The following is a 24,339-nucleotide window of genomic DNA, read 5'->3' on the forward strand; positions in this document are numbered from 1 at the left end:
AAAATCTAAACCAACAATGATCAGAATGAAGACAGCCCTCTCACCTGAAGGTCTTGAGGTCCACATACTCATTCTCCTTCTTACCCAGGCGGTGTTTGATGAGGTATTCTCTTTGTCCTGCCTGGCTGGAAAACAAAGTCTGTCTCATGCTGTTGGTGGTGGGGCTGTCGCACCAAGACGTCGGCCTGTCCGTGCCGTCATACCCGGACCTAAAACTACTGCAATGGAAAAGGTAAGTATTATTTAGCACTGGATAGATTCCACTTTGGGATAATGACAGTTTTAACCGATACAAACTATTTTTAGCAGGTTTCCAGTGCTTCCTGTAAACCTGATAAGATGTCATGGTGTCAACCTACTCTGGTCTGGAGTTGTCTTTGGTCTGTAGGGAGATATCTCTGTCTTTAGGAGTGGGTGTAGGAGGCAGAGGATTGGCTGGAGCGTAGGAGGCTTTGCGCGGAGGTAGAGGGGGAACCGGAGGAGGCTCCCTGACAGCAACTATGCGATTCTGGTGGTTCTTCTTTTCCTCCACTTTGTGATTGAAGTTGTCCTCAAAGCCAAAGTCTAAGGCAAGTGATTGAACTGAATATTCAGAAACAGTAGAACAGTAAAAACAGAGGATTCAATCTAACAGCAACAGAAAATGATTTGGAAGACAAGACTGAGGGTTTTTTTAGCTCTCATTTATGCTTTCTCTGCTGTTGTATTTGTCTCAACGTAAACACAGTGTATTTGTATATTACCTGTGTTGGTCTGATTTGTTGACCTGCTGTTGTTGAGGTTGGGAGGCCGTGCACTGGTAGATCTGGGTGGGTTGTCTGCAGAGCCCACATAGTTAGCCGGCTTGTTGGCTCTCTGCGGTGGGATGGGGACTTCACCTCTCAGGGCTGTCTGTGCAAGAGGCTCCATCGCTTTGGGTTTCGGAAGTTTGGATTCAACTAAAAAAAAATTTGAACAGCATTGTCAGAAGGAAGCACACAATGATCAACAGTCAAATAAAACCTAACTAAAGCAGAAGGAGCAAGTTTCTAGATATCAGTTTAGGATACAAAATAAAATGTACAATAGCTTGCCAAAGATATAACCTAATATTAAAACCCTTTCATGCATAGAGGTCACTACAGTGGACAGCTATTCAAATGTTGTTTTCTTGTATATGCATGGGTGTTGATGGCATAGTTGCACATCAGCAACTATGAATGCTATTGCATCATCCAATACACTGCTACTCAATGGCAAGCCGTTGTAAGTGCAAGATACATTTCTCAAAACCAAGATAGCTGATAGACAGTCAGAAACACCCGGTCAGTCATCAATATCTTGCCAATGCTTCTATGGAAAGAGACCCTTGCAGGTACAACAACTAAGGAATCATACAATTCATACATTTTCCAAGTGTTGATTTTATATTGGGAGGAAATTACGATTAATCATCTGTCCACTGAATTGGACATCATGCATCACTGGCTATATTTCCTGTGGCAAACCAGCGAGAAAAGCCGAGCAGACACAGCACAGGAGGCGGATCCCCAAGCTCAGGTTGGGGGAGGTGATAGAGAGAGTCAACTATCCAGCTGCAGGTGCTGCAGCCACAAGGCACTTGGCATTGGTCACACCTGCAGCCCATCAGCTAATAAGAGTGAGCACATGTTCACAGAGCAATTGCAAATGCAAACAAATGCCATGATGCTGCATGCACACGAAGAACCAAGTACATCTGCATGCAGTGTCTTGTGGCTTTGTGCCCTGGGTGCTTTGCCAATTATCATAAAAGATAGTCTGCATATTTTCTTTGTATATACATATATTATAGGTTTCACATCTTTATATATCATTTTATTAATTTGTTTGTTGAATACATATTTCCTCAGTTGAAAAAAAAAAAGAAACGGATAAAAAAAAAAAACTAAAGTTCAAATCTTGTTTTTCATGCCTAAAGAGCAATAAAAACACTTGGTAAATAAATCCTGACTTAGGTTGTCATAATTCATGCATGAAAGGGTTAAACCTTTGATTTGGCTTCAGTAAAGTCACATCCTGTTTCAGCTGACATCACATCAATGTAAATATAGATACAAATAAACCAACACCCAGAACAGCAGCGCTGTCATTACACGACGTAGACTACAGCAGATGATAAGTGGCGTGTTGATATAAAGACTGAAGAGGACACAGAGCTACTGTAGCACTACTGATGAATAATAACAGCTCACTTACAGCGGGACGATCGATTCAGTTGATAAGTAATCATCTTTTACTGGAATCATATATCGAGATATCTTGAAACACAGTTACATTGTCTGAACTGATAACAAGTAATGAGCACACATTAACTGAATTTTCTTCAATAATCTGAATTGATAAGAATTGTTTATGAGAGTACCCTATAATGGGATAGAAGAGTTTCATCATATCGGCGAGGCCTAAGCTTACTGGCCGACGATGATGCTGTGTGCGAGTAATTGCAGAATTGCGGCAGTGTATGGTTGATTGCATGCAGCGTAATGTCTCAGGGAGACATCAATTGTTGTTTCAATGTATGTTTTAAATCTTTACTTTTTACTACTGAATTTTATTTCTTACACAGTTACTTTAATTGTTTTTAAATCTCCTTTTCTTTTGCCTCATGTTTTGATGCTTTTAAGTGAAGCACTTTGAATTACCTTGTTGTTGAAATGTGCTATACAAATAAACTTGCCTTGCTTCAAAAGCTATTATTTCTCCAGGGTGTCATTTAGTGAGGCTGAGGACTAAAACGTGGATTCAATAACTACAGTTTACAGTCACAAAACCCACGTAAAAATGTTTTTATCTACTTACTACATAAATAAAGATAATCACAGGGACTTTTGGAGACTACTATAGTGTAATACATATGAACACCATAACAACGTCTCCATATTTTGTTTGCTCATTTGAGGAGCAGTATGCGCTACATGGCTAAAAATAATATGTAAGAATTACAGCATAGTGACGCAAGTCCAAGGCACCTTTAAAAGGTCAATCTGATTAAGTTATTATTTTTTTTAAGTCAGCAAAGTGACCCTCTCCACTAGTGTGTGTGTGTGACGAGTATCCACAGGAAATCAGCGAGTGGTGTAATCCACCCACGGTGAATAAATGTTAGATGAGCGATTCAATAATTAATCATCCAACTGCTCTAAACTACCGACAGCCAGTGACGTCTTACCTTGTTGCTGAGCAGTCGTCACCTGGATTAAGAAAGTCTGAGTCCAATCATTGTCCTCAAGTTCCAACAGCAGCTCTGGAGCCCTTTCTCCTTTGATTCGTATCCTAATGCCAGCTTGAGAGGGGTACGGAAAACACAGACGCTTACACACATGTTGACACCTTTGAAATGCAGACTGTCCAGAAAACAAAGCAAAGTGATTTAATAGTGAACCAACTCAGCATTCTCTCAGAGAGCCCTGGTAACCCACGACCAGCATCGACTACTGAATAAAGGACATTTGGCTGAAGGGCTGCTCTAAAAATGGGGCTGTGTTGCTATAAATGCCATGTTTCCCACAATACAGGCCCATTTTATTATTGCCGGCTTGCATGAAGGACCAAAAACACATTTTCTGCATAAAAACAAGAGGTAAAACGTACTTACAAGCTACTGAGAGGTTGATAAGAAGAACCTCTTCAGCCTCTGAAATGAAAGAGGAAAGCGCTTAAACGGTGCCCATGCAGATCAAAAGGTGTAATCAATTATTTCAACAGGCTCGGGTTGTCGTCGGTTGATTTTTAATTTTGTCCTTCCAAGTGCAGAGGAAATGCTCCCTGGACTTTCACTTTCACACCACTGTGACCCTGAGTAAACAGTAACACGATTGTGCACTACTATGGTTAAAGAATGTGAGGTGAGGATCAACTTTAACTAAATAGCTTGTAGCAGCTGGCGACTTTAAAGGAATGAACATTTGATTCTACTTGGCATAGTCAAAACAGTAAATACTGTGAATTTGATATTAAGGAAAAAAGAAGGCGCATACCTCGCACAATTTCAAAATGACCGTTGATGGGTATCCACAGGTCAGCCACTGGATGAGACACGACAGCATCAGGGGTCGCCAACACACCCAATCTGAATGACAGCAGCACAGAGTCCCACTCAACATCCGCTCTGTCACGTTTAATATAGTTTAAGATCATCAATAAAATCATGTAACACACAAAGCATGTGCAGACGGTCTGCAGCTATTTTTCTTTTATTCTCATAACAGCCATAATTTTTATTGCAATTAAAATAGTTTCATGCACTGAACATTTGCAATGCAACATGGGTAAATGCACAATTAGGGTTAGATCATGAACTGTGAATTTAAGATTTACAAAAATCTGAAATGCACATGCACACATGCAAAAGTCTCTTTTAGTCCAATTTGCAGTCCAGTTGCTTTCGTTGAATACGCAAACAATTAACTAACAAGCACACTGCTTCAGTCAAGTCTTGTCGACTAAAGTCCAGTGCAGCAACCTGGCACACATTCAGAGGAGCCGAGTCATTAAATAATCCACATAAGCAGCTTCAAATCTCCGGTGTGGTTAATGTAGGCGAGGTCATATTTCACTCTCTAACAATGGCTGACTGATAGCCAGGGTCAGCGTCCACACACTTTCCACTTCACAATGAGTCCGATTACTGTTGAAGAGAGGAAAATGAGTCAGCTCTGCTGTGTCAGAGGAACTCGCAGTTCTCCAGAGGCTGCAAGGAACCCTCGGATGTCGCAAGCTGACGGACCCCCTCAAGAGCATGGACGAAATAACAGAAACACCGCAAAACAATAGCTCTGAATTAGAAATGTTGTTGAACTTTTCTTACACCAGTATTATATCTGCAAATTATTATTGCTGCATCAGTGGCAATGTCTGCTGAAGTATGAATTGTTGCAAATAAAATAAGTCTTTAAAATCCCCAACACTAAACGCAAAACACAGGAAAAACAATACTATACTTAATGAAAGGTTTAATTAACAGCACTAACATACAGCCTCAAAGATGAAAATAAAATACTTCAGAGTTTCACATAAAACCAAATGGTCAGATTAACTTGGTATTTCCTGTAGGGTTGTTGCATTGTAATGTGCTTCTTCTGTTGTTTTGTTAACCTTGTGATAACGTCATGTTCCATACCGATCCCAGAAATGTCAACAACTGTCACTTTCGCAGGTTTTTCCGCAGTTGAGCGTGTGTGGTTTTAACAGTCAGCTGAGGATGGAGCTCGGGTGCCCATGAGAGTCTCATTACGGTCGAGGACTAAGTGGAGGAATTCTGGATAATGGATAGTGTAATTGCTTTCTCCCTCACTCTAGCTGTTCCACACCACAACCTGCTACAAACACAAACAGCACTGATCATTTAAAGACACCCACAACATTCCCTTTCACAAAACGGCTGAAGCTGCAGAGACCCGGGTTCAAAAAAGGCACAAATTTAACTCTGAACCAAATGACTGCAGCTCCATGGACACAACTGTTCTGACATCTGAAGAGGAGGTCAATGAAGGGCACTGATCCACACAGCAACAAATTAATTTCAGCTCAAAACACTGAACATTTTTGTGACTATAACCTGGAACATTCGTTGCAGGTCCTCAGGTTGTGCGTTTGACATGGTATAATGTACAACACAAGAAAAACAAAGAAATAGAAATGCTAAATACCAACCAACCCTAATACACAACAATCAAACCGTAGATTAAACATTAAAAACAATATTACTCCTGAAAAGCAACACAGCTATTCAGTACATGTCAAATTAAGCTCATACAGACAAACAGCAAGTATCTACCTTCTAACACAACAAAAAGTTGTCAAAACTTGGGATTCCATCAGAATAAAGCAAAAGCTATAGAAAGTGGAAGCAGCAGATGGACTTCTAAATACGCGATGTGTTCAGAGCTCATTGGAAACCTCCAGTATCTCACTAGATTCACCTTCTATCTGACAAAGGCACATTGACATTTAGTCATCAGGTTGTCTGATACTTACTTAAACTCTCCCCTGCGCTCAATTAGTGACAGCAGTCTGGGCTCCTTCTGGCCAGCCCTCAGCTCCTGAACTTTCACAGTGTGAGCATCACAATCAAGGAATTATTTATGACTCAGGATGAGAATGGAGCACTTGGACATCACAAGCACAGAGTTGTTATTTTAATTAACCTCAGACAAACAAGACAGACCTCACGGTCATGTTAAGCCGATAAATTAGTATGCGTGTGGTTGAAGATTGAAGATACACAGAGGTGATGATCTTTGTTTGAAGAAGCCATGCTTATTGAACAATCAGCAGCAAATTAATGTGACAAAGGAAAAAAAGAGATGGTGGCCAAGTTGGTTAGTGGCAGCCAATTAACCATTAACCTGAAATAAATCATGGCTGACGATATTCTGCTCAAGAACAATATGGTTATCTTAAGATTAGACTGGTTATATTGGTGTAGTTACGAGTGAACTGAATTAAAAGTCGGCTGTAACGTTAGTTATACGATAACCAGAGGAATTAACTCGTATAAGTTAACAGCAATCGCTAGCTAAAGTTATTTAACACAGTCAATGCATCGTTATGAACTAGCTAAAGCTAATTGTCAAGTTAGCCGAATGGCTAACGTTAACTAACATTAACTGACGTTAAAGCTAACGTTAAGTGACGTTCCATCTGACGTTAAAGCGAACGTTAGCCAACGAGCTAAAGTAAACTGGCACTGAAATACACACTCGTACACAAAATGTTGTAATTTAATTTAAAAAAGGATATTGCCAAGCACTCCTCGTCGAATATCCCCGAAGACGACTCCATTCTTACCGATAGATGTTAAATAGCTAAAAGTATCATTGGCAAACGACTTTGTGTTGATTGAGAGAGAGAGAAAGTTAAATCTCCAACCGGTGCGGTGGCGGCCTTCCGGAATGACAGCTGTTTGGTGCTAAAGCTAATAATGCTAACGGATTGTTAGCCAGCTGTGGCTGTTGCTGCTGCTGGATGTGGGCACGAATGTTCATTAGAGTCGGGAAGTCACAATATCCCGCTTAGTGATCGCCATTCATCAAAAGCCTTGAAGTGTCTTGGTTCTCTTATATGTCAGGCAACAGGCTGACCAGACTACATAGCTGATGGGTTGTGGCTGATTTAAGATAACGTTAGCTATTTAACGATACAACAGCAGAGAGTTTACGAAGCGGACTCCCTCCCTCTTCTGTTCCTCGTCTTGATTTCTAGCGGCGGTTGGCAAGAATTTTAAGATAAATAGCGCCACCTTCTGCCTCGGAGTGTGGACCAGAGACATAACGATGCTTCTCAGGCCTATCGATACAAAAACACAAAATAAAACCTGCAGTGTCATGTAGTAACTTAATGATTATTTCCATGTCAGAGATACACTAACGCAAAATCTGTATGTCTTCTTTTGGGGGTTTGGGATTAGCTTGCTGCAGGTGGTGGAATGTAACTAAGTACATTTAGGTGAAGGATTGCAATTTAAGGTGCTTTTACTTTACATGCATCGATTTTATTTTCATGTCACTTCTGATTTACAATAGTTCAGAGGGAAATGCACTTTTAGTTTCACTACAATTGTTGGACAGCTTTAGTTACTTTACAAATAAATATGTTTGCACATTGAACTTAAAGAGAGGATATAAAAAAAATAATGTTTTGTTTTAATTATCCAGCAGTACATATAGCTGAATCTATTAGTTGATTAATCAATTATGAGATTGACAGAAAATGAATTAACAACTATTTTAACAGTTTTAGTCAATTTTCATGCAAAAAACACAGACTGTATATAATAAGGCGAAAACATTTCATGGTTCCAGCTTTACAAATGTGAGTATTTGTTTCTTTTTCAAATGAATTTAATTTATTTTTAATAATTTTGAGGTTTGTATACAAAAAAAAGGATTGTGAAGATGTCCCTTTGGGCCTTTGGTAATGTGATGACATTTCTCACAATTTTCAGAATTTTTACAAACCAAGCAATCAATCAAATAGTTGAGAAAATAATCATTTAGATTAATACATCATGAAAACAATCCTTAGTTGCAATCTCATACAAAACAGACATTGTAATTATATTTAGGATCCACAATTGTGAAATAATGTTCTCCAAATCATTTCAGCCGTACTTGTACATTTTCAGGTTTTTAATGCACAGCATGATATATTATTTTTTACATTTTACATGACATCCAAGGACCGAAACAAATGTAGGCAGAACATTATTTGAGGCTGAATCTGAATTTATACAATAATTAAATTAATGAACATATTGTGTAATGTTAATAACGATTGTAATTAATCTAACACCTTAGGACTTTGTATATTTCACTCTTTATTGTTCAGAGTCACTTTGCCATGATTGAAAACACATGGATAAGTAAACTGAATGTGTGTCATTTCAGTCCACAACTTTAATCATAGCAGAAGGATGCTTTCGAAGGAGTTTCACATCAATGTTTCTCAATTGTTGTAGGTTTTAATCTTATGAATGGCGTAAGGGCTGGAGTCTCGATGTGGCCAAATGTCTCCATTGGGCAGATCCCTCGTCTGTTCCACGTCTCGATCAACCATCTCTACTGTCAAGGTGGAAGGACTGAGGAGTTCTGTCGTACGGTAGGATTGTGTGAGGTGACGGAAGGATGACGTGTCTGAGATGTCATCGTCAAATAGGTCCTCCATGAGCTCATTGCGCTGTCTGTGAGATGCTTTAAACTCTTCCTTCAGGTCAGAAACCAGGTCTTTAACATCCCTCACTAATGTGGACCGTATACCGAACAGGCAGAGCAGGAACACCAGACCAGCACAGATGCCAGAGACAAAGTACAGAGCAACTCGCTCTGGGAAATCTGGAAGAGACCGAGGCATGCAATGATCATGGATCAAAATACCTTCCAAATGTGGCACAAAACACAAAATTCACAGTTGTTAAACATATTGGCCCTTTGAACCAAATTCTTCCTTAAAATCATTTTCTGGTGTTTTTACATGTCAACCAATTTAACACAAATTGCATCACTGCTTACAATTTACCAAAGCATGCCCTAAGTTTTAAATTTATTGATGCACATGTAATTTCCAAAGCAGCCACCAACGCCATGTCCTTTCAGTGTGAAACTCAACGTGCAGAGGCTTTAAACTCAATCACAAAAGGCAATAGAAAAATGGGAATAATTATTATTATTTTGGTCTTTGCCTGGTAATGTGGAAAAGCAAAGAATGTATTGAGAAATCTTAATTGACGTTGCAATTGTGTTCATATTTTATATAACTTTTGTGTCAGCTATTCTTTATCGACATGGATGTTTGAGTTTCCCGACCAGCACATGAACTTAGATTCAGAGTAATAATAAAAAGAGCAATCCAAGCTTTGAACTCATCGTCCATGATTAGGTAACCTGAAAAAATTGAGCTTTCATGTATAAGCAGGCTGACTTTAATACCCATCAAAATAAAGAAGGTATGCTTTGGAAAATGATCAGCAGTGATGCAGAGTATTTATGCAAATGATATGTATTACTACACAGAGAAATGGAGTGAAGAAATATTTTAAAATGCTCAGTTTGTGCAAAAAAAGTAAAAGTGAAAAAATACTTTGAGCTGTTTGAGAAGCCATTTCTTCCTTTCTACAGCTAAAACATGCTAAAACAACGGTATAGCCCTTTAATTATGAGCTACAACAAACGACAAGACATGTAAATGTAACCCTTGCCTGATGTTTACAGGCATCAGCGCACATACCCAATATTTTTTCAATGATCTCCAGAGAGTTGGTTAAGAGCACGTTTTGAGGCCTGTAGGTGGGGCCAGTGTACCATCCACCTGCAGGTGAGAGGGGTCTGGGCTCAGACGCCAGCCAAAGTCTGCTGCATGCAACAAAACCTGTGAATATTTTCTGCTTACTCTCACCATGTGTGTAGTCTGAGATCATGAAAGGATCCGTTGACCCTCGGCCTACATCCTCCAGGAGATACCGGGGCACTGAATAGAAAATTTAAGATTTTTACATCATGCGGCAAACCATGTCACAAGCAGTTTAAACCCGTTTTGTCACTTACCACAAGTGTAGGAGACTCGCAGGTGTTTCCTGGTGCCGGGGAAGCAGGGGTCCCCGAAGATTTGAGTAGCGGCCACTATTGAGCAGTTTGCTCTGCTGTGACACCTGCGTGACACTTTCCTCAGAGCCGAAGGTGACAAACACTCTGGAATAAATTAAGTCAAGTAAAATAAAAAACTGGGAAGTGTTCATTATAAGAAATCAGTCAATTGTTGCAACATTAGGCTCTGTTTTCAAATCGAACCTCTAATAAATACGAATAAATAAACAGGGCACACAAATGATTCTCCACTGTGTCTATAGAACTGATATTTGTTCCACATCTTTGCCACTAGATGACTCTTAAGCGCCCTGTGTTCAGACCCATGTCTGTAGTGTGTGATCCAGGTTCCTGAGGGCAGTAAGGACTGCCATGCAGCAGGTGTCCAAACGTGGCCGAGTAGATCGCCAGGACAGTTTGGTTTTTACACATCAGCCTCAGGCGCTCATTTTCACACACCAGCCTTGTGCGGTGGTGCTCTGAAAAGCAGATGGCATGTACACACAATTACAGAAAGACGTATTTTGATAAACACCAAGTAAAAACAGTGTGTTCTGGATGCAAGTCCCAAATTACTTTGAGTTGGGATTCTTTTGTCAAACTGCTGTTTCAAATTTTTTAGACTGAACTTCCGTGCTTCACTAAAATGGTAGATATTCACTTGAAGTATGTTTGAAGCGCATTCAGAACACACAATTCTAGTTGCTTAAGACTTTCAATTCAGCAACACAAGTGAACTGATGGATATGCTGGCATCCAGACCACTGCTGTCCACATGAGTATCGGACCATAGTGACACACCTGGTCTGCACTTGTAGGCGACTAGAAGGTACTTGCTGGTGAGAGGACAGGGGTCCTGCCCAAACACTGGACTGAAAACAGGGATGTGACAGAACTGCCGATCCTGGCACTCTGACTCCACTTTCTGCAAGCAAAGTGTGTGTAATCTGCAGTGTGGGTCACGACAGCCTTTTACTAAAACATGGACTTGATTTCACATTTGTCTCACTGTGATTTTATTTACCTTGATGGCAACTGGGGAAGTGCATTCTTTATCCTCCTCCACAGTCGTGTTTGTGTTTGCAGAGGGACATAAATGCTGACTAGGGACACGTCGTCCATAGAAAGCTGAGAGGACGGCCACAGACGTCCTCGAGGGACACTCAATGACGAGCGTGTCTCCTTCACAAGCGTGAGCCGTGTGGTTCTTCAGGATGTTGTGAAGATAAACTGAAAGAGAACACAAGGTGATGCTAATTTCACTTCAAGTGGGAGATACTTTTGAAATTAGTTACAATACACAAATGGAAAAAATTGTCTAAATGTATGATGCATATTAAAGCAGAAGCTAATCTCATACACAGTGGTTTGATATGTCACTTTCACCTTATTTAAATGCATGATTAACATCAGCAATAAAACAAGGGTGTCAGATTGGCTTTATTACTAACCAGGCAATTGTTTTTCCTTCCTAACAAAGCAGAAATGACTGGATGATTCAGTTATCATTACTAAATATTACATCATTTAGAAGCCCTTCAACAATCTTATTAGATGCTTTTTTTAGTCTTTGCAGTTCGGCCCTGGTTCTTGACTGGGTGGTGTCCCAGTTACTGGGTGTAGCTCTCCAACACAATGTTTGGACGATGAGTACACATTCGAAAATACAAGACAACAGAGCATAGTGAGTGAAGTCTCCCCTCCCATGTGTGCATCCCGTACCCGGCCCCATGGGTGTGTGTGTGTGTGTGTGTGTGTGTGTGTGTGTGTGTGTGTGCGTGTGTGTACGTGAGGCAGTGTGAAGCTTCAGGGAGCAAATGAGAGGCAGTACCAGGCGCTCACTCACAATGAACTATTATTAGGCCCACAAAAAATGGAAACCTCTGCTGAGGTCACAATAGATTTGTCTGACAGATTTTGTCTGAGAGAAAACCTACCGTTGACTTTGTCTGAACACATCACTGTTACCATAATTTCATCCGTCATATGTTGATGTGGTTTGTTGTTGTCACAAGTCAAAACAACTCAGCTGTAGTTTATTTAATGATTTGGGAGAATCTATTCTGTGATCTAAGTTCAGGACCTAGACGTGAGGAGCCACTTCACCCTGATGCTGGTCTTTCAGGATGAGTTGCACCAGCTGTTTAGAAAGCAGGATGTGAAGATGATTATTCGGGGATGCCTAATGTATCCTAAGCTTCCTTTGCAGTTGCAGTTCACAGCTGAAAAATAACCAGTTAGCATTTTGACTTTCTCCTGAAAAAGAAGTTATAGACATAAAAAACACTTACGAGACAAATCGGGAGCCGAATGTGCGGTGTGAATCTTCAGACCTGAAAGAAGAGATAAGAACAAGCAGTAACTCCATGGCACTGCCATCGTGCATATCCTGCATGACAGACCTCAGGGTTTTGTTGTAATGAGTTGTTGTGCGATTGACTGCCTGGGAGAGAGCGGTCTGTAGGTCAATGATGCCATTGTGTTTACAAGACACAGCCGCCCCCCTGGAGCAATAAAAAAAGAAAAATCACAGTTGATATCTAAGCTCCAGTGCTGCTTTGGCTTCACTTGGTGTGTGGATGCGTGTACATTCCAATCTTTTTTTATTGGTTGTTGCAGCTTGTGGCTTAAGGACAAAGTTCAAAGAAATAGTTTTGGGAATGCACTTAGTTGTTCGAGTTCAGATTGTTCAATCAGAGGATTAATACCATTTTCATGGTCAGTGTGTTAAGTACGGAGCTGAGGAGCTGCAGCTGGGAGGCTATTAGCTTATCTTAGCATAAAGACTTGAAGCAAGGGGAAACAGTTAGCCTTCTCCAAATCTCTAAAATATGCCTACCGACATCCTTAAGGCTCAATTATTAACATCTTATGTGTATATTTAATTTGTCGATGGAAAAGTGCCTATTTGTAGATTCACGGTTGGAGTTATGTTTTTGAGCCGTTTCTGAATGAACCTCAGTTCAAACACCCACTCAGCACTTCCGTGCAGTGTCACCGGCTATAGAGCTATTTGCCAAATACGGCTGGTGATCAGACGTTTTAGTGTATGTCTCTACGGGTACAGTGGCACCAGACCTGGCAACCTCTGTGACGAAAAGACTCCAGGAAGTCACTCGCTCTACTGTTGTTTGCTAAGAAATAGTTTTAGCACGTTTTATATATCTGTGTATGGTTGTGTACAAGATGAAACATGGACGTTTGTGTTCTTTTACGTCCAGTTCAGGTTAGCTACACCTGATGCTAGTCTTTATGCTAAGCTAGGCAAATAATTTAGGCTAAACTAATCCCGTCCTCGCTCCAATTTCATACTTGACTCACAGACACGAGCGTGGTATTAATCTTTTCGTCTAAATCTTGCCTCGGAAAGAAAGAAAATAAATGATGAACATCGATGTCTAAAACTGAGCTTTTTCTATACAGAAATGACAAAAGACAGTCACGTTGAATCCTTCAGACCAGCAGACGCTCACTGGCATGTCAATACTTTGTTTGCATAATAAAATCTTGACCTTACGTGTGTGTGTGTGTGTGTGTGTGTGTGTGTGTGTGTGTGTGTGTGTGTGTGTGTGTGTGTGTGTGTGTGTGTGTGTGTAATGGCAGAATCAAGACTCATTCTCTTGGACTGGGTTGTCAACAGTGAGGGTCCTGTTGATGGAGATAAGCCACTTGTTTCCAGGAGGTCACTTCCAGCTGCTGTGTGTGTCCAGTGGAGATATGTGTATCACTCCATGAGGTCTCCTATCTTTTTGTCTGTGGAAGAGGAAGTGAAAGGTCAATTTTTTTCCAGAGACACTCAGGAAATCTCTCGTGTTGAATATCCTCTCTGCGTAGCCAGAATCAGTTGGTTCCAGTTTACTATAAAAGCTGTGGTTTTAACCCTTTAATTCCTCTCTTACTCAACCCTGCGTGTGACGACTGTTGTCATACCAACAAAACATTGACACATAATTCTTGTGAAGTCATTCACCAGTTCTGACTTTGACTTAATCAGCGATTGCAGCCACTTGTGATCGTGAATCAAAATGCATATCTGAATGGCACTTCAGTCATTTATCACGCAAGCACCAGTAAACACTCCCTAGATGGTGGCGGAGTGGACGGAATAATGGAGAGGCCACGTTTTAATCAGGTGCATCAGTAATACTGGCACTCCCACCTTACACTCCAGTAAAATTCCATTCACCTCCCATAGGATGTGTCAATAAAGAGACTAATGATCCCTCAACAGTGTGTACTTGGAGGAGGGGTGGTACCACTGTGTGGAACGGGAGATTAGCTTTGAGATATTTGAAAACTCTCAGGCCATAACCTCCCTGACTTTGTAGATATTTAAAAGGAAAGAGGAGGATAGCTTTTTTTCAACCACGTTCTCTGCTTCTGCTATATTTCCTGTGATGGTCAAGTGTTATTCATCAAATACTTTTAGGATTTGTTTGGGATTTCAATGTGATGGATTTATTTCTCATGGCACAGAGCCACTTAAAACAAAGCACATGGAGCGCTTGTATCTTATTTTTTAAATTCCGAGTAATGCATTGCATAATTCTGCCCATGATGCCGGTCTTATTTCTTTAGGGAAGTCTAAGCCACAACGAGGGGATTTTGTCATAACATTTCCCTTCCCCTCTTTACTGTAAGTGATAGCATTTTACAAGAAATACAGATACTGAGCCAAACCCTCACTTCTAAACTCTGAGGACATCTGGGTCATGACAGGAAAGTTAACTTCGACTTTCATGATTGTTTTATTATTATTTAAGACTAATTGCCACTTACAAGAAATTATTACATTCAGTTGAAAGAAAATATAAAATGTTTAATCTGAAAAGCAAAAGGATTTAAAAAAAAACTTTCATGCCTAAACTCATGCAAAACAAGGAGCAAACAAAAGTAACCTTCACCTCTTTGGTTTTGTGCCCACAACACTGAGGGGATTCCCTTCACCATGATGCATTACTCAAAATACCCCTGAAGTATCCCGTCATTGTTTGAAAGACCCAACATGACCTTTCTATGGGAGTAGACAACATCATATAATTAGCAGAATATAAACATTACTCAGCGGCGGTAGGAATATTCAGACTCTCCAGGAAATAATAATAGAATAAAAATAATTCACACATAGCATTATAAAATATTCTTTCGAAAACCAAAAGCAAGTCACACGAACACATATGTTAATAGCAGAATTACAAACGCACACCAAGAAGAATCTGTACGACTCTAAAACGTTTTGTTCCCGTATTTCTTGCATTCCTGTAGCCAAAACAAACATATTGTGCATTATTCAGTCAACCAGATGTTAAACTCAAGGCTACTTTCTCCCTTCAAATTTGATTAGGTGTATCTTCTGTTTCTCTCAGTGAGTGCTTTGAAATAAGCACTCCTGTGAAAAGTGCTGCTAATGTCTAATATTGTTGGAATGAGAGTGGCCCAAATGAATTGCCTGAATTTGTGTTTTGAGTCACATGCTGTTATCAGTTCCTGTGTGTTGCAAAATGCAGAGGAACCTATTTTAAGCTCATAGATTCTGGCATTGGGTATATAAGAGGGAGTACCCCGCCCATTTCTCTGGGTCCTCCCTCTCCCCCTGACTAGTGAAGTATGTTCAGGGCGATAGCCTTCAAGGAGCCCTCAGACAAAACACAACCAGCCGGGAGGTGTTGCACTTTCTCCCGTCATCCACGACCTCAGAGACACTTGAAACCACAGCAGCCCTTGTTCCAGGGCTCTGTTATCAGCTCTCAGATAATTCTCTCTCTCTCTCTCTCTCTCTCCAGCTCTGTCGGTGCATTTCTGGGGCTCAAAGAACTTAAGGAGAAGCTTTGACTGAAAAAAAGTGAATTTCACGTGGACGTGGTTGAAAAAAAGTGAATTTCACTTTTTTTGGGGACGACATGGCACATTCTGAGAAGGAGCCACTCATCGAGTTGTTCATTAAGGTCAGTCGTTTCTTTTCAATTTCACTAAATACTTGAAAGGAGAAGTTAGCTGCAACCTGATTTCACTGTCAAAAGAACGTATTGTGTGTAATTAAATTCCAGAGGAAATGTCTCTTATAATTGATCTGTCTTATATCCTCTCTTTTAGAGGACAACAAACAAAGTGCTCCTCACGTATCATCAGTTTTGTAAAAGGACAGAGATCTAGAGTATTTTGCTTCATGATCAATCAGAGGGCAACTCACTTTTTGATGGGTGCCTTCTGAAGATACCTATCCTACAGATGCTGAAGTGTTTGTATCTCTGCTGAGTGTCACAGCACATTTTTTACTACTGAACTCAGTCCACCTTATCATCGCACACACAGCTCCCACACACAGCTGAGAGCAGGGTGACTGGCCTCCAGCCTGAACCAGGCACACCCACTTTACTGACGCACATATTCAGATATCGTCCTCCTTACGGAGAAGTAAACAAAAAGTAATTTTTCCTTATTTCTCACCTCATGTTGTTGCCTAACAGCCAAATAATAATATACACCATGGATCTCTTCATTCTCTTCCATACATGTGCACATTGTGTTCTTGTTAATGGCACCTGTGCAGAGATGGTGTATCTTCTGATATATAAAGCAAGGTCAAGTGACCGTACATAAACTGAAGATAAGCATGTCTCTTTGTAGATAAAACATTCAACATTCAGTCTCTTAAAGGTAAGGTTTTACTCTTTTTTTTAAATATGCTGATTTGCTTCCTTGCTGAAAGTTAGATGAGAAGATCAATACCAATCTCAAGTCTGTACAATAAACACAAAGCTACAGCCAGCAGACGCTTAACTTAACTTGGTATAAAGACTGGAAACAAGGGGAAACAGCTGACCTAGCTCGGTCCTAATACATCAAAGATCATTAATTAAAATGGTATGTCTCGTTGGTTTAATCCATACCAAAAAATAAGCGTAAAAATTACAGGTTCTGGTTTTATTGGGATTGTTTGCAAGATCATATCTTCGTCAGACAGAAACAAGACTCCAGAAAATGACTGCTGCCAGCGCAGAAATGGTCTGGATTAAACAAACAAGACCTAACCTGCTATGTAGCTTTAGACATGGATTTAGTTAAATTTGGACAGAGCCAAGCAAACTGTTTCCAGTCTTTATGCTAAACTAAGCTACTGGCTTAAGACATATTTAGCATTCAACAGTAAGAATGGTATCAATCTTCTCATCTCACTTCCTGCAAGAAAGCTAATCATTTCCCAACATGACTATTCCTTTAGTCATCAGGAGGGAGGAGAGCCAATGTTAGAGTCTGTTGTTTTCTGCTACGACACAATGCCTGCTTTTCCCTCCATGGAGGAAACCGCCCAGACACACCTTTCACGACTAAAATCACTTGTTTATCAGCAGATAAGAGGAGAAGAGAAACTGTGAATGCTTCATTGGCTGAAACAGGATACTTGTGGCTCATGTGGTCATAATACTAAATATTACTTTCTGTGTTTTTCAGGCTGGACATGATGGTGAAAACGTGGGGAACTGCCCCTTCTGTCAGAGGCTCTTCATGGTTCTATGGCTGAAAGGAGTCAAGTTTACAGTGACCACTGTTGACATGAGGAAGTAAGCTCCCCTCCTCTGGCAAAACCACTTCCTGAGCATCTGGTCACAAGGCTTTTCACACAGAACTCTATTAAGAAGCAAACAAGAGAGAAATTGAGAGTAATCCAAACCATTTCTAACTTATCAAAGGTGTGTTACTCAGTCTGACAGAGGTGAGAGGGAGGAGTCTGTGAGGCCCGAGTGTACAGAGAGCTCTGTGTCGCTGCCAAACAAACACCTTCTTTAATTACGGCTTTATCGTGTGAATTTCTCAGGGTCATTACCGGTGAACAAATAAGATCAGGAATCTTTGAAAGGATGTTGATATTTGAATGATTCAGAACACGCACACAAACGGGCCTTTTGAACAGCTGGCCACTCCCAGCGATGTGTGTTTTCATCACTAAACCACCAGCCAATATTAAAATCATCAATCCACAGAGCCACATGTGGTCCAGACAGCCTCGATAACTAACGCGCTCTCAGTTTTGACGTGCTTGATAACGGTCTGATTGCATGATCTATACATCTAAGTCAGATGTCTCCCCCTCCCTCCCCTCCTCCCTCTCCATCTTTTTACGTCCTTTCATCTAGGAAGCCAGCTGAGCTCAAAGAACTGGCCCCCGGGACCAACCCTCCTTTCCTCCTCTACAACGGCACCCTCAAAACAGACTTTATCAAAATTGAGGAGTTTCTTGAACAAACAGTGGCCCCTCCCAGGTATTGTTGCGCTTAATCATTACACAAATATTAATCGGGTGACTTGATGACGACTTATTCACATCAAAGAAGTTTACTCACAGGTTTCTCCCTCCTCCTCTCCCCCGCAGGTATCCTCATCTCAGCCCGCTGAACAAAGAGTCCTTTGACGTGGGTGCTGACATTTTTGCAAAGTTCTCCGCTTTCATCAAGAACAGTCCCAACAACGCCTGTAAGTCTGACACTGTTGTGATTCATTCAACACACAGCTACAGAAAATCAACTCAACACATCTGTGTCTCTGACCCTCTAGTCCACGAGAAAAACCTGCTGCGGGAGTTCAAGCGCCTGGACAACTACCTGATCTCGCCCCTCCCTGAGGAGATCGACCACAACTCCAGAGAAACCATCACCATCTCCAAGAGGAAGTTTCTGGACGGCGACCGCCTCACCTTAGCGGACTGCAACCTGCTGCCCAAACTGCAAGTTATCAGGGTGAGACAGAGCATCACATTTCATTTTGGGGTCATTTCTGGTACAGTGTAGTTTTTGTTGTTGTTTCTTTTAAGTGTATATAAGAAAGCATTAAGAATTTACGAATGTGATTTATCAGAATACACCATATTTAGCTGATAACACTTACATGCTTTTACTTTCAGGAGTATTTTTACAGTTTATTTGAGTATTTCAATGTTGTATACATTTACTCCACTGTGTTGAAGAGAAATATTGTATTTGTATAACATGGAGTAATTTTACATTGTTGTATTGGTATTATTTCTTGAGTAGATGATCGGAGTACGTCTTTGATCTTTATGTATTTTCATCTATTCATTTTTTTTCAGGTCGCTGCCAAGAAGTACTGCGACTTCGACATTCCCGCCGAGCTCACAGGCGTGTGGAGATACCTTCAAAACGCCTACCAGAGAGAGGAGTTCAAACAGACGTGTCCAGCCGACATTGAGATCGAGAAAACCTACTTCAGCGTGGCCAACAAGAGGAAATAAAACCTTCTGGATTGTAATTAAATGTCCTGTTTTCACTCAGTGTAACTGTGCATGTAAAGATGGTGATCTGCAGAGGGCGCTGCAGCCTACAAGAATAAACTGTGGCAATGAATCAGACACAATTCCACCTGAAAAAAACCTTCACCTGTTGTTGCAGTAAGACTTTGGGACATGCTGAAGCACAATGTTTTATTGGTTGTATGTAGTGACTGTTTATCCTTATTCACTCACAGACAGATGGTACCTTCATGCCACGTTAAAAAAGGCCAAATGTGCAATTGATGTTTTTGTTTATATTGTAAATAGATATTTTTCCAGGTTTTTTATGATCAAAACACCCTCATTAAAATAAATATATATATATGATTGTGTTAGTGTGAGCAACAGCTGCAGAAACCTTCACAAACAGTTCATTTCTTTGCAAAGCATTACATACACTTCTGTATCTGATATGATTCAATCTTCTCACTCTCACACTAATAAAGAACATCAAATATATTTGTCATAACCTTGATTTTTGTGTGCTGACTATATCATAATACACCCTCCTTTAGGTCTCTTAGTGTTTACCTTAAAATATCACAACCAAAAGCAGGTCACATAAATGGCTTTTCTGATATTCAAGTTTATTTTCAGCCACAAAAATATATATTTGATCTGGTATAGACGGTGAATATACTGTTTGATGGGAAAACGGTGATGGAAGGTGAAGGCGTTTCCCAACAGGCCGTGCCGAAATCACACCAAACGTCCTGCAGCTGCTGGGCTCTAGTTGGTGACACAGTACTTCCAGAAACATGCTATCAAGCATCAGAGAAAGCAGAAATTCAAGGAACATTTCACATTTATGAAGTTCTAAACCACTTTTTTTCCAACACTTTTTACACTTTACCTAAATTTCTTAAAGTTGTTACACTAAATATTAATTATAATAATTAGCTAATATTGTCAAGCTGTTTCTCCATACAGGGTCTAAGGAAAGAGAGTGTTACATGTTGTACAGATTGTAACGTCCCTGAAAGGAAGTTTGTGATTTGTGATTTTTGTAAATCCTCATTCAACATAAGAGGATTTTAATGTACTCTTAAGTCTCATGTACAAACAGATAACAATCTAAAAAAGCACAGTTGTAATAACATAACAAATGCCCCTTTATCTGTTTGCAACTATACTTTACAGTGTTAGAAACAATTTTAAATATTTATATATGTTAATAAATGATAAAGTCTTGCCACTAATATGTAAAGTTGTATTTTCAAGTATTTTTTGAGGACTCTATTTTTTCCACTAAAAAAGTAAACTTCACTATATCTGAAATCACATGTATTGCATCTGTCATGAGCATTAGGAAAAGTAATTTACTGAGCACTTAAAATGAGGTACAGTAAATACAGTAGTTATACTGTGTGTGTGTGTGTGTGCGTGTGTGTGTGTGTGTGTGTGTGTGTGTGTGTGTATGTGTGTGTGTGTGTGTGTGTGTGGGTGGGTGTGTGTGTGTAGCCATGCCTTAGTTAAACGTCCTTCTGAATAGATCATTGTATTATAATAACAACTGCTAAAATATCACAAAGAGCAGGTGCGGCGTGTGCTTGATCGAAAACAATGAAGAGTCACACACCCCTTTTGTGTGCTTTTGGCAAGTTCTGCTCTGATCTGAGAAAACCCTGAGAGCGAAGCTTGTCAGCCGCTTCCAGTTTCAAGACGGCTTCTCTGAGGTCCTCGACCTGAAATCAAGAAAAAAACACGATCCTGATATGTTGTGGTGCACCACAGCCAGCGCTTGTCTGGAACAAACTGATCACATGTTTAAACCTGTTTGCATTGACTTCCAGTTCATTTTAGAATTGACTCAAGGCATTGCTTTTAAAGCACTCAGTGGTCTGGTTCCTGCATACATTTGTTAGCATTTGTGCCCACATGTACGTGCACTAAATCTCAGATCCTGTAACTAATCCACCCGATAAAGACTTAAATTTAAAGGAAATGCATTTGTTATCAGAGCCCCCAAACTCTGGAAATGTCTTCTTTGCATGTCCATACAGTATGAAGTGTTGTTCATTACTTTCTTAAAAGTGTACAGAGAGGATCAGCCTTACCATGTTTGCAAACTTATCTTGCTGTGCTGAATCTCCTTAAAAAAAACATAACAATCGAAAGTTACAAAATCATTCTGTTGACCATATGTGACTAATTTATCTGCATCGTATTTGTGTTATTATTACCTTTATTCCAGGACTCCATCCCACCATTGTGCTGCATCAGTAGAGGATACAGATTATTCATCTCTCTCTGCTCCCCCTCAGCAGTGTTGGGTCCATCCTGCACAAATTTCTGAATGAAATCTGTAGAAATAAAACATCGTCCTCTCATCATCCTGTCATTGTGACATTAATATCCCGACAGCAGAATAACTTGTCAAATGTGTTTGGGGATTTTTAACCACATCTTGAAATGCAAAAATGAGAAAGGATATCCAAATAGCCTTACCTGCCTGTGGCTCCAGGTTGGTATCGGGGTACAGAGGTAGAGCATGTGTCCGTCTTGCAGAACAAATTACAGCTACGAGGTAGAACAGAGCTACAGAAATCATGGTGCCTCTATCTTAAGATGCCCCGATCTGGTCTGTAACTCTGATCGGCAAAGAACTTCATTTATATATCCTCAGTGGCCATCCATCACAACCTGATCAATACATTATCATCACACCCAGTCTCCTTCTTAATGGTTTTGACTCGAGGGATCAGGTGTCATAGACACAATTTAGGGGACCCTGTCAATTGAGCCGGAGCCTATCTCTGCTTGTACAGAGAGGCCTAACAAATGTTTACTGTGGTGCAGTAATCAGCGGCTGTCCAGCAAAGCTCTGATGGTTTATGTCTGACACCATTTCTGTGTGATGGGCTGCTCCAAAGTGTCATTGCTCATGTCCAAGATACACAGCAGGTGGAACTATGTCGGTGAAGGTTTGTACTTCACTTTGTGTTGAATGACGAACAATTCTAAAGTATTTAATTATGACGGTCTGAGGAAGCAAATAGATCTTATTGTTGCAAATATGTTGTAATTGTTGTTAATGCAGTTGAAGGTACAAACAATCATATGCTTTGTTCTTGTGCCATGCTTTTTGTTGTTCGTGGAGCATCATAACCCTGTATGGACATGGAATTCTCTCTTTTGCACAGTTTTCATTTCTACGAGTAAAGCCTGTTATATTTCCTGGTTGCACTTCTTTCAATATATAAGTTGCACTTCGCCTCCAAAGCACAGTGTTGTACAGTTTAAACATTTAGTGTGAAAAACAAGGATTCAAAGTTTTTTATTCTTTGCGAAGTTGGATTTGGAACAATGGAGTCCTTTTTATTCATTGGTTTGAAATACTTCTGCTTGATTTCTCTTGTATGTTGGACATTTCTATATTTTTCTATACTCTGAGTGATTGAGGTTGGGTTCGGGGGAAGATGATGAAGGGATTGGTGAAGGGAACTGTGAGAAAATGTGAGAAAACGTGAACCTTCTATGTTATGAGTTCCATTTTGCATTTGTCCGAAGAAAGTAAAAATGGCTGTAGTTAAATACTAGAGTGAAAAATAAGATAGAAAAATGAAATACAACGGATGAAAAGATAAACAAGACAATGAGTCTCAGTTTTAGAGGCACAGTTGCGATGAGCTAAATGCTAACACATGGTAGTTTAGTTTAGTGTGTTAGTATGCTGACATTCGTTCATTAGTTCATTTGTTTTGTGGATATTTGTTCATAAATCAAAATTCATAAGTCAAATAAAAATGTTGACTTGATGCTGGCGCTAGATGAAGCATTACGATTTATTAAAGTTATTGCAAGATATCCATGGCAATGCATCTTAGCTGTTGAGATATTTAATTTTTAAGGGCCATGCCACTAGCTTGGCTAAAACTTATAAATGTATGTCAAATGTAAAAATAAAAAAGCCAGAAGTGCAAATATTCAATGTACAGGGCAGTGCAAAGGATTAGCTGAAGACACGTTTTTAAAGAGAACATGCAGATAACTGTGTTGAAAGTCCTTTAGCAGAAATTACAATGTGAGTATATTTATTTATCATTTTTTTAATAGAAGCTTAAAATTGTTTGTCATTTACTATTACCATTTACCATCAAAACAAGTTCAGAGGTTTCAGGTGCTGGAGGAGGCTTTGGGCCGCAGAGCTTTTTGTCAAACTGAAAGGTCACTAATGCTCCTCAGATGAGTGTTCGTGGTATCAGGTGATTTATGAGGTTGTCTCCACAATGTTGAAAACAACAATATTTGATACATTTGGCTGTTGAGCAGTCAATGAGAAGAGGTACAAGCACAGCAAAGCAGGGACTCTAAGTCAGACAGAGAAATGACTCATCTGGATAAGGAAATAAACAATAACTTACTATCACTGATACAATGACATGCAGGATTTCTGTCAATGTGTAAATCGTGGTCATGGGAATAAGTGGTGCATTTATTTTAGGATATCAGCAAAAGTATCAGCAAAATAAAAGTCCTTGTTTTGCAGGACAGTGGTTGTGACTAACATATTATTACATTATTACAGTGTTAACTAAATTGTTATGCAACTATATACTATATATACAGTTCAGTACTGTAGTTCAGTGTATTTGAATATAAGGACCTATAAATCTGAGCAGATGATTAATGGTGCTACACCAATTTGTATTCATGTTTTAGGCTTTAGAAATGCTCTCAAACTCTTTTTTGTAAAATATTTGACACGTTTACCTCTTTGGCCCTCGTACAGTTGTTGGAATGAAACAATCTGAGAAGTTTAAAAATTAAATCTCTCTCTGGTGGAACAGTTAATAAGTCTGAAACATCTGAAGCATGCAGACACCAGACACGTTTTTAGTCACAAACCAAAACAGTTGAGAGCCATCTTGTCAAAGTGGTTTTATCTCCAGTTACATTAGAATGTAGTTATAGTGCAACAGATGTGCAGTTTTATTACGTATATCTGTCGGA

The 24,339-nt window shown here is 39.9% G+C and overlaps 4 protein-coding genes across 10 annotated transcripts in view; 1 reads left to right on the plus strand and 3 right to left on the minus strand.

Moving 5' to 3' along the window:
- ocrl (OCRL inositol polyphosphate-5-phosphatase) overlaps nt 1–7,167 on the minus strand; it is an 18,444-nt gene extending 11,277 nt beyond the window's left edge. For 2 of the 5 annotated variants that reach the window (XM_079268420.1, XM_079268418.1), the window contains exons 1-7: nt 6,892–7,167; nt 3,999–4,090; nt 3,617–3,655; nt 3,191–3,304; nt 744–938; nt 360–582; nt 45–218 (exon numbers count right to left, since the gene is read on the minus strand). In XM_079268420.1, the coding sequence (XP_079124546.1) occupies nt 45–218; nt 360–582; nt 744–938; nt 3,191–3,304; nt 3,617–3,655; nt 3,999–4,090; nt 6,892–7,007 (953 nt within the window). In that variant the 5' untranslated portion in view covers nt 7,008–7,167. Of the gene's footprint in view, nt 1–44; nt 219–359; nt 583–743; nt 939–3,190; nt 3,305–3,616; nt 3,656–3,998; nt 4,091–5,997; nt 6,072–6,810; nt 6,816–6,891 lie in introns of those variants that run through there. The other 3 variants (XM_079268419.1, XM_079268422.1, XM_079268421.1) reach the window with 3 other exon arrangements.
- Nucleotides 7,168–8,093: 926 nt separating this feature from the next.
- LOC306778038 (protein eva-1 homolog C) lies at nt 8,094–12,528 on the minus strand. 3 transcript variants are annotated; one of them, XM_079269385.1, is made up of 8 exons: nt 12,392–12,528; nt 11,125–11,330; nt 10,902–11,025; nt 10,424–10,579; nt 10,062–10,205; nt 9,913–9,984; nt 9,745–9,825; nt 8,094–8,852 (listed from the first exon to the last, which is right to left on the minus strand). In XM_079269385.1, the coding sequence occupies exons 1-8, from the start codon at nt 12,477–12,479 to the stop codon at nt 8,467–8,469; spliced, it is 1,257 nt and encodes a 418-aa protein (XP_079125511.1). In that variant the 5' UTR covers nt 12,480–12,528; the 3' UTR covers nt 8,094–8,466. The 3 variants fall into 3 exon arrangements, with proteins under 3 accessions (XP_079125511.1, XP_079125513.1, XP_079125512.1); XM_079269387.1 differs by lacking the exon at nt 9,745–9,825; XM_079269386.1 differs by lacking the exon at nt 9,745–9,825 and having other exon boundaries at nt 8,094–8,894.
- A 3,209-nt stretch (nt 12,529–15,737) lies between these two features.
- Nucleotides 15,738–19,833, plus strand: clic2 (chloride intracellular channel 2). Its single transcript, XM_079269114.1, has 7 exons — nt 15,738–15,933; nt 15,965–16,045; nt 17,553–17,662; nt 18,236–18,361; nt 18,472–18,572; nt 18,654–18,835; nt 19,186–19,833. Exons 2-7 carry the CDS (start codon nt 16,001–16,003, stop codon nt 19,345–19,347), a joined length of 726 nt encoding a protein of 241 aa, XP_079125240.1. The 5' UTR covers nt 15,738–15,933; nt 15,965–16,000; the 3' UTR covers nt 19,348–19,833.
- Nucleotides 19,834–20,015: 182 nt separating this feature from the next.
- Nucleotides 20,016–21,965, minus strand: urp1 (urotensin-related peptide 1). The gene is made up of 5 exons (XM_079268248.1): nt 21,835–21,965; nt 21,570–21,689; nt 21,444–21,478; nt 20,966–21,071; nt 20,016–20,147 (listed from the first exon to the last, which is right to left on the minus strand). The coding sequence occupies exons 1-5, from the start codon at nt 21,935–21,937 to the stop codon at nt 20,116–20,118; spliced, it is 396 nt and encodes a 131-aa protein (XP_079124374.1). The 5' UTR covers nt 21,938–21,965; the 3' UTR covers nt 20,016–20,115.
- Between the last annotated feature and the right edge of the window lie 2,374 nt (nt 21,966–24,339).

The sequence above is a fragment of the Melanostigma gelatinosum genome, assembly GCF_949748355.1.
Source record: "Melanostigma gelatinosum genome assembly, chromosome: 5".
In the NCBI taxonomy this organism is placed as follows: domain Eukaryota; kingdom Metazoa; phylum Chordata; class Actinopteri; order Perciformes; family Zoarcidae; genus Melanostigma; species Melanostigma gelatinosum.

What these genes read in the sequence shown, in the direction of transcription:
- LOC306778038 (XM_079269385.1), bottom strand. Translation starts at nt 12,479, where the DNA reads ATGGCAGTGCCATGGAGTTACTGCTTGTTCTTATCTCTTCTTTCAGGT. An exon ending in TTCGGCTCCCGATTTGTCTC is followed by an intron (nt 11,331 to 12,391) that starts GTAAGTGTTTTT and finishes GTTCTCTTTCAG; the next exon opens with TTTATCTTCACAACATCCTG. An exon ending in ATCACACACTACAGACATGG is followed by an intron (nt 10,206 to 10,423) that starts GTCTGAACACAG and finishes AATTTATTCCAG; the next exon opens with AGTGTTTGTCACCTTCGGCT.
- clic2 (XM_079269114.1), top strand. Translation starts at nt 16,001, where the DNA reads ATGGCACATTCTGAGAAGGAGCCACTCATCGAGTTGTTCATTAAG. An exon ending in TCATCGAGTTGTTCATTAAG is followed by an intron (nt 16,046 to 17,552) that starts GTCAGTCGTTTC and finishes TGTGTTTTTCAG; the next exon opens with GCTGGACATGATGGTGAAAA. An exon ending in CAAACAGTGGCCCCTCCCAG is followed by an intron (nt 18,362 to 18,471) that starts GTATTGTTGCGC and finishes TCTCCCCCGCAG; the next exon opens with GTATCCTCATCTCAGCCCGC.
- urp1 (XM_079268248.1), bottom strand. Translation starts at nt 21,937, where the DNA reads ATGATTTCTGTAGCTCTGTTCTACCTCGTAGCTGTAATTTGTTCTGCA. An exon ending in GATGGAGTCCTGGAATAAAG is followed by an intron (nt 21,479 to 21,569) that starts GTAATAATAACA and finishes GTTTTTTTTAAG; the next exon opens with GAGATTCAGCACAGCAAGAT. An exon ending in AAGATAAGTTTGCAAACATG is followed by an intron (nt 21,072 to 21,443) that starts GTAAGGCTGATC and finishes TCTTGATTTCAG; the next exon opens with GTCGAGGACCTCAGAGAAGC.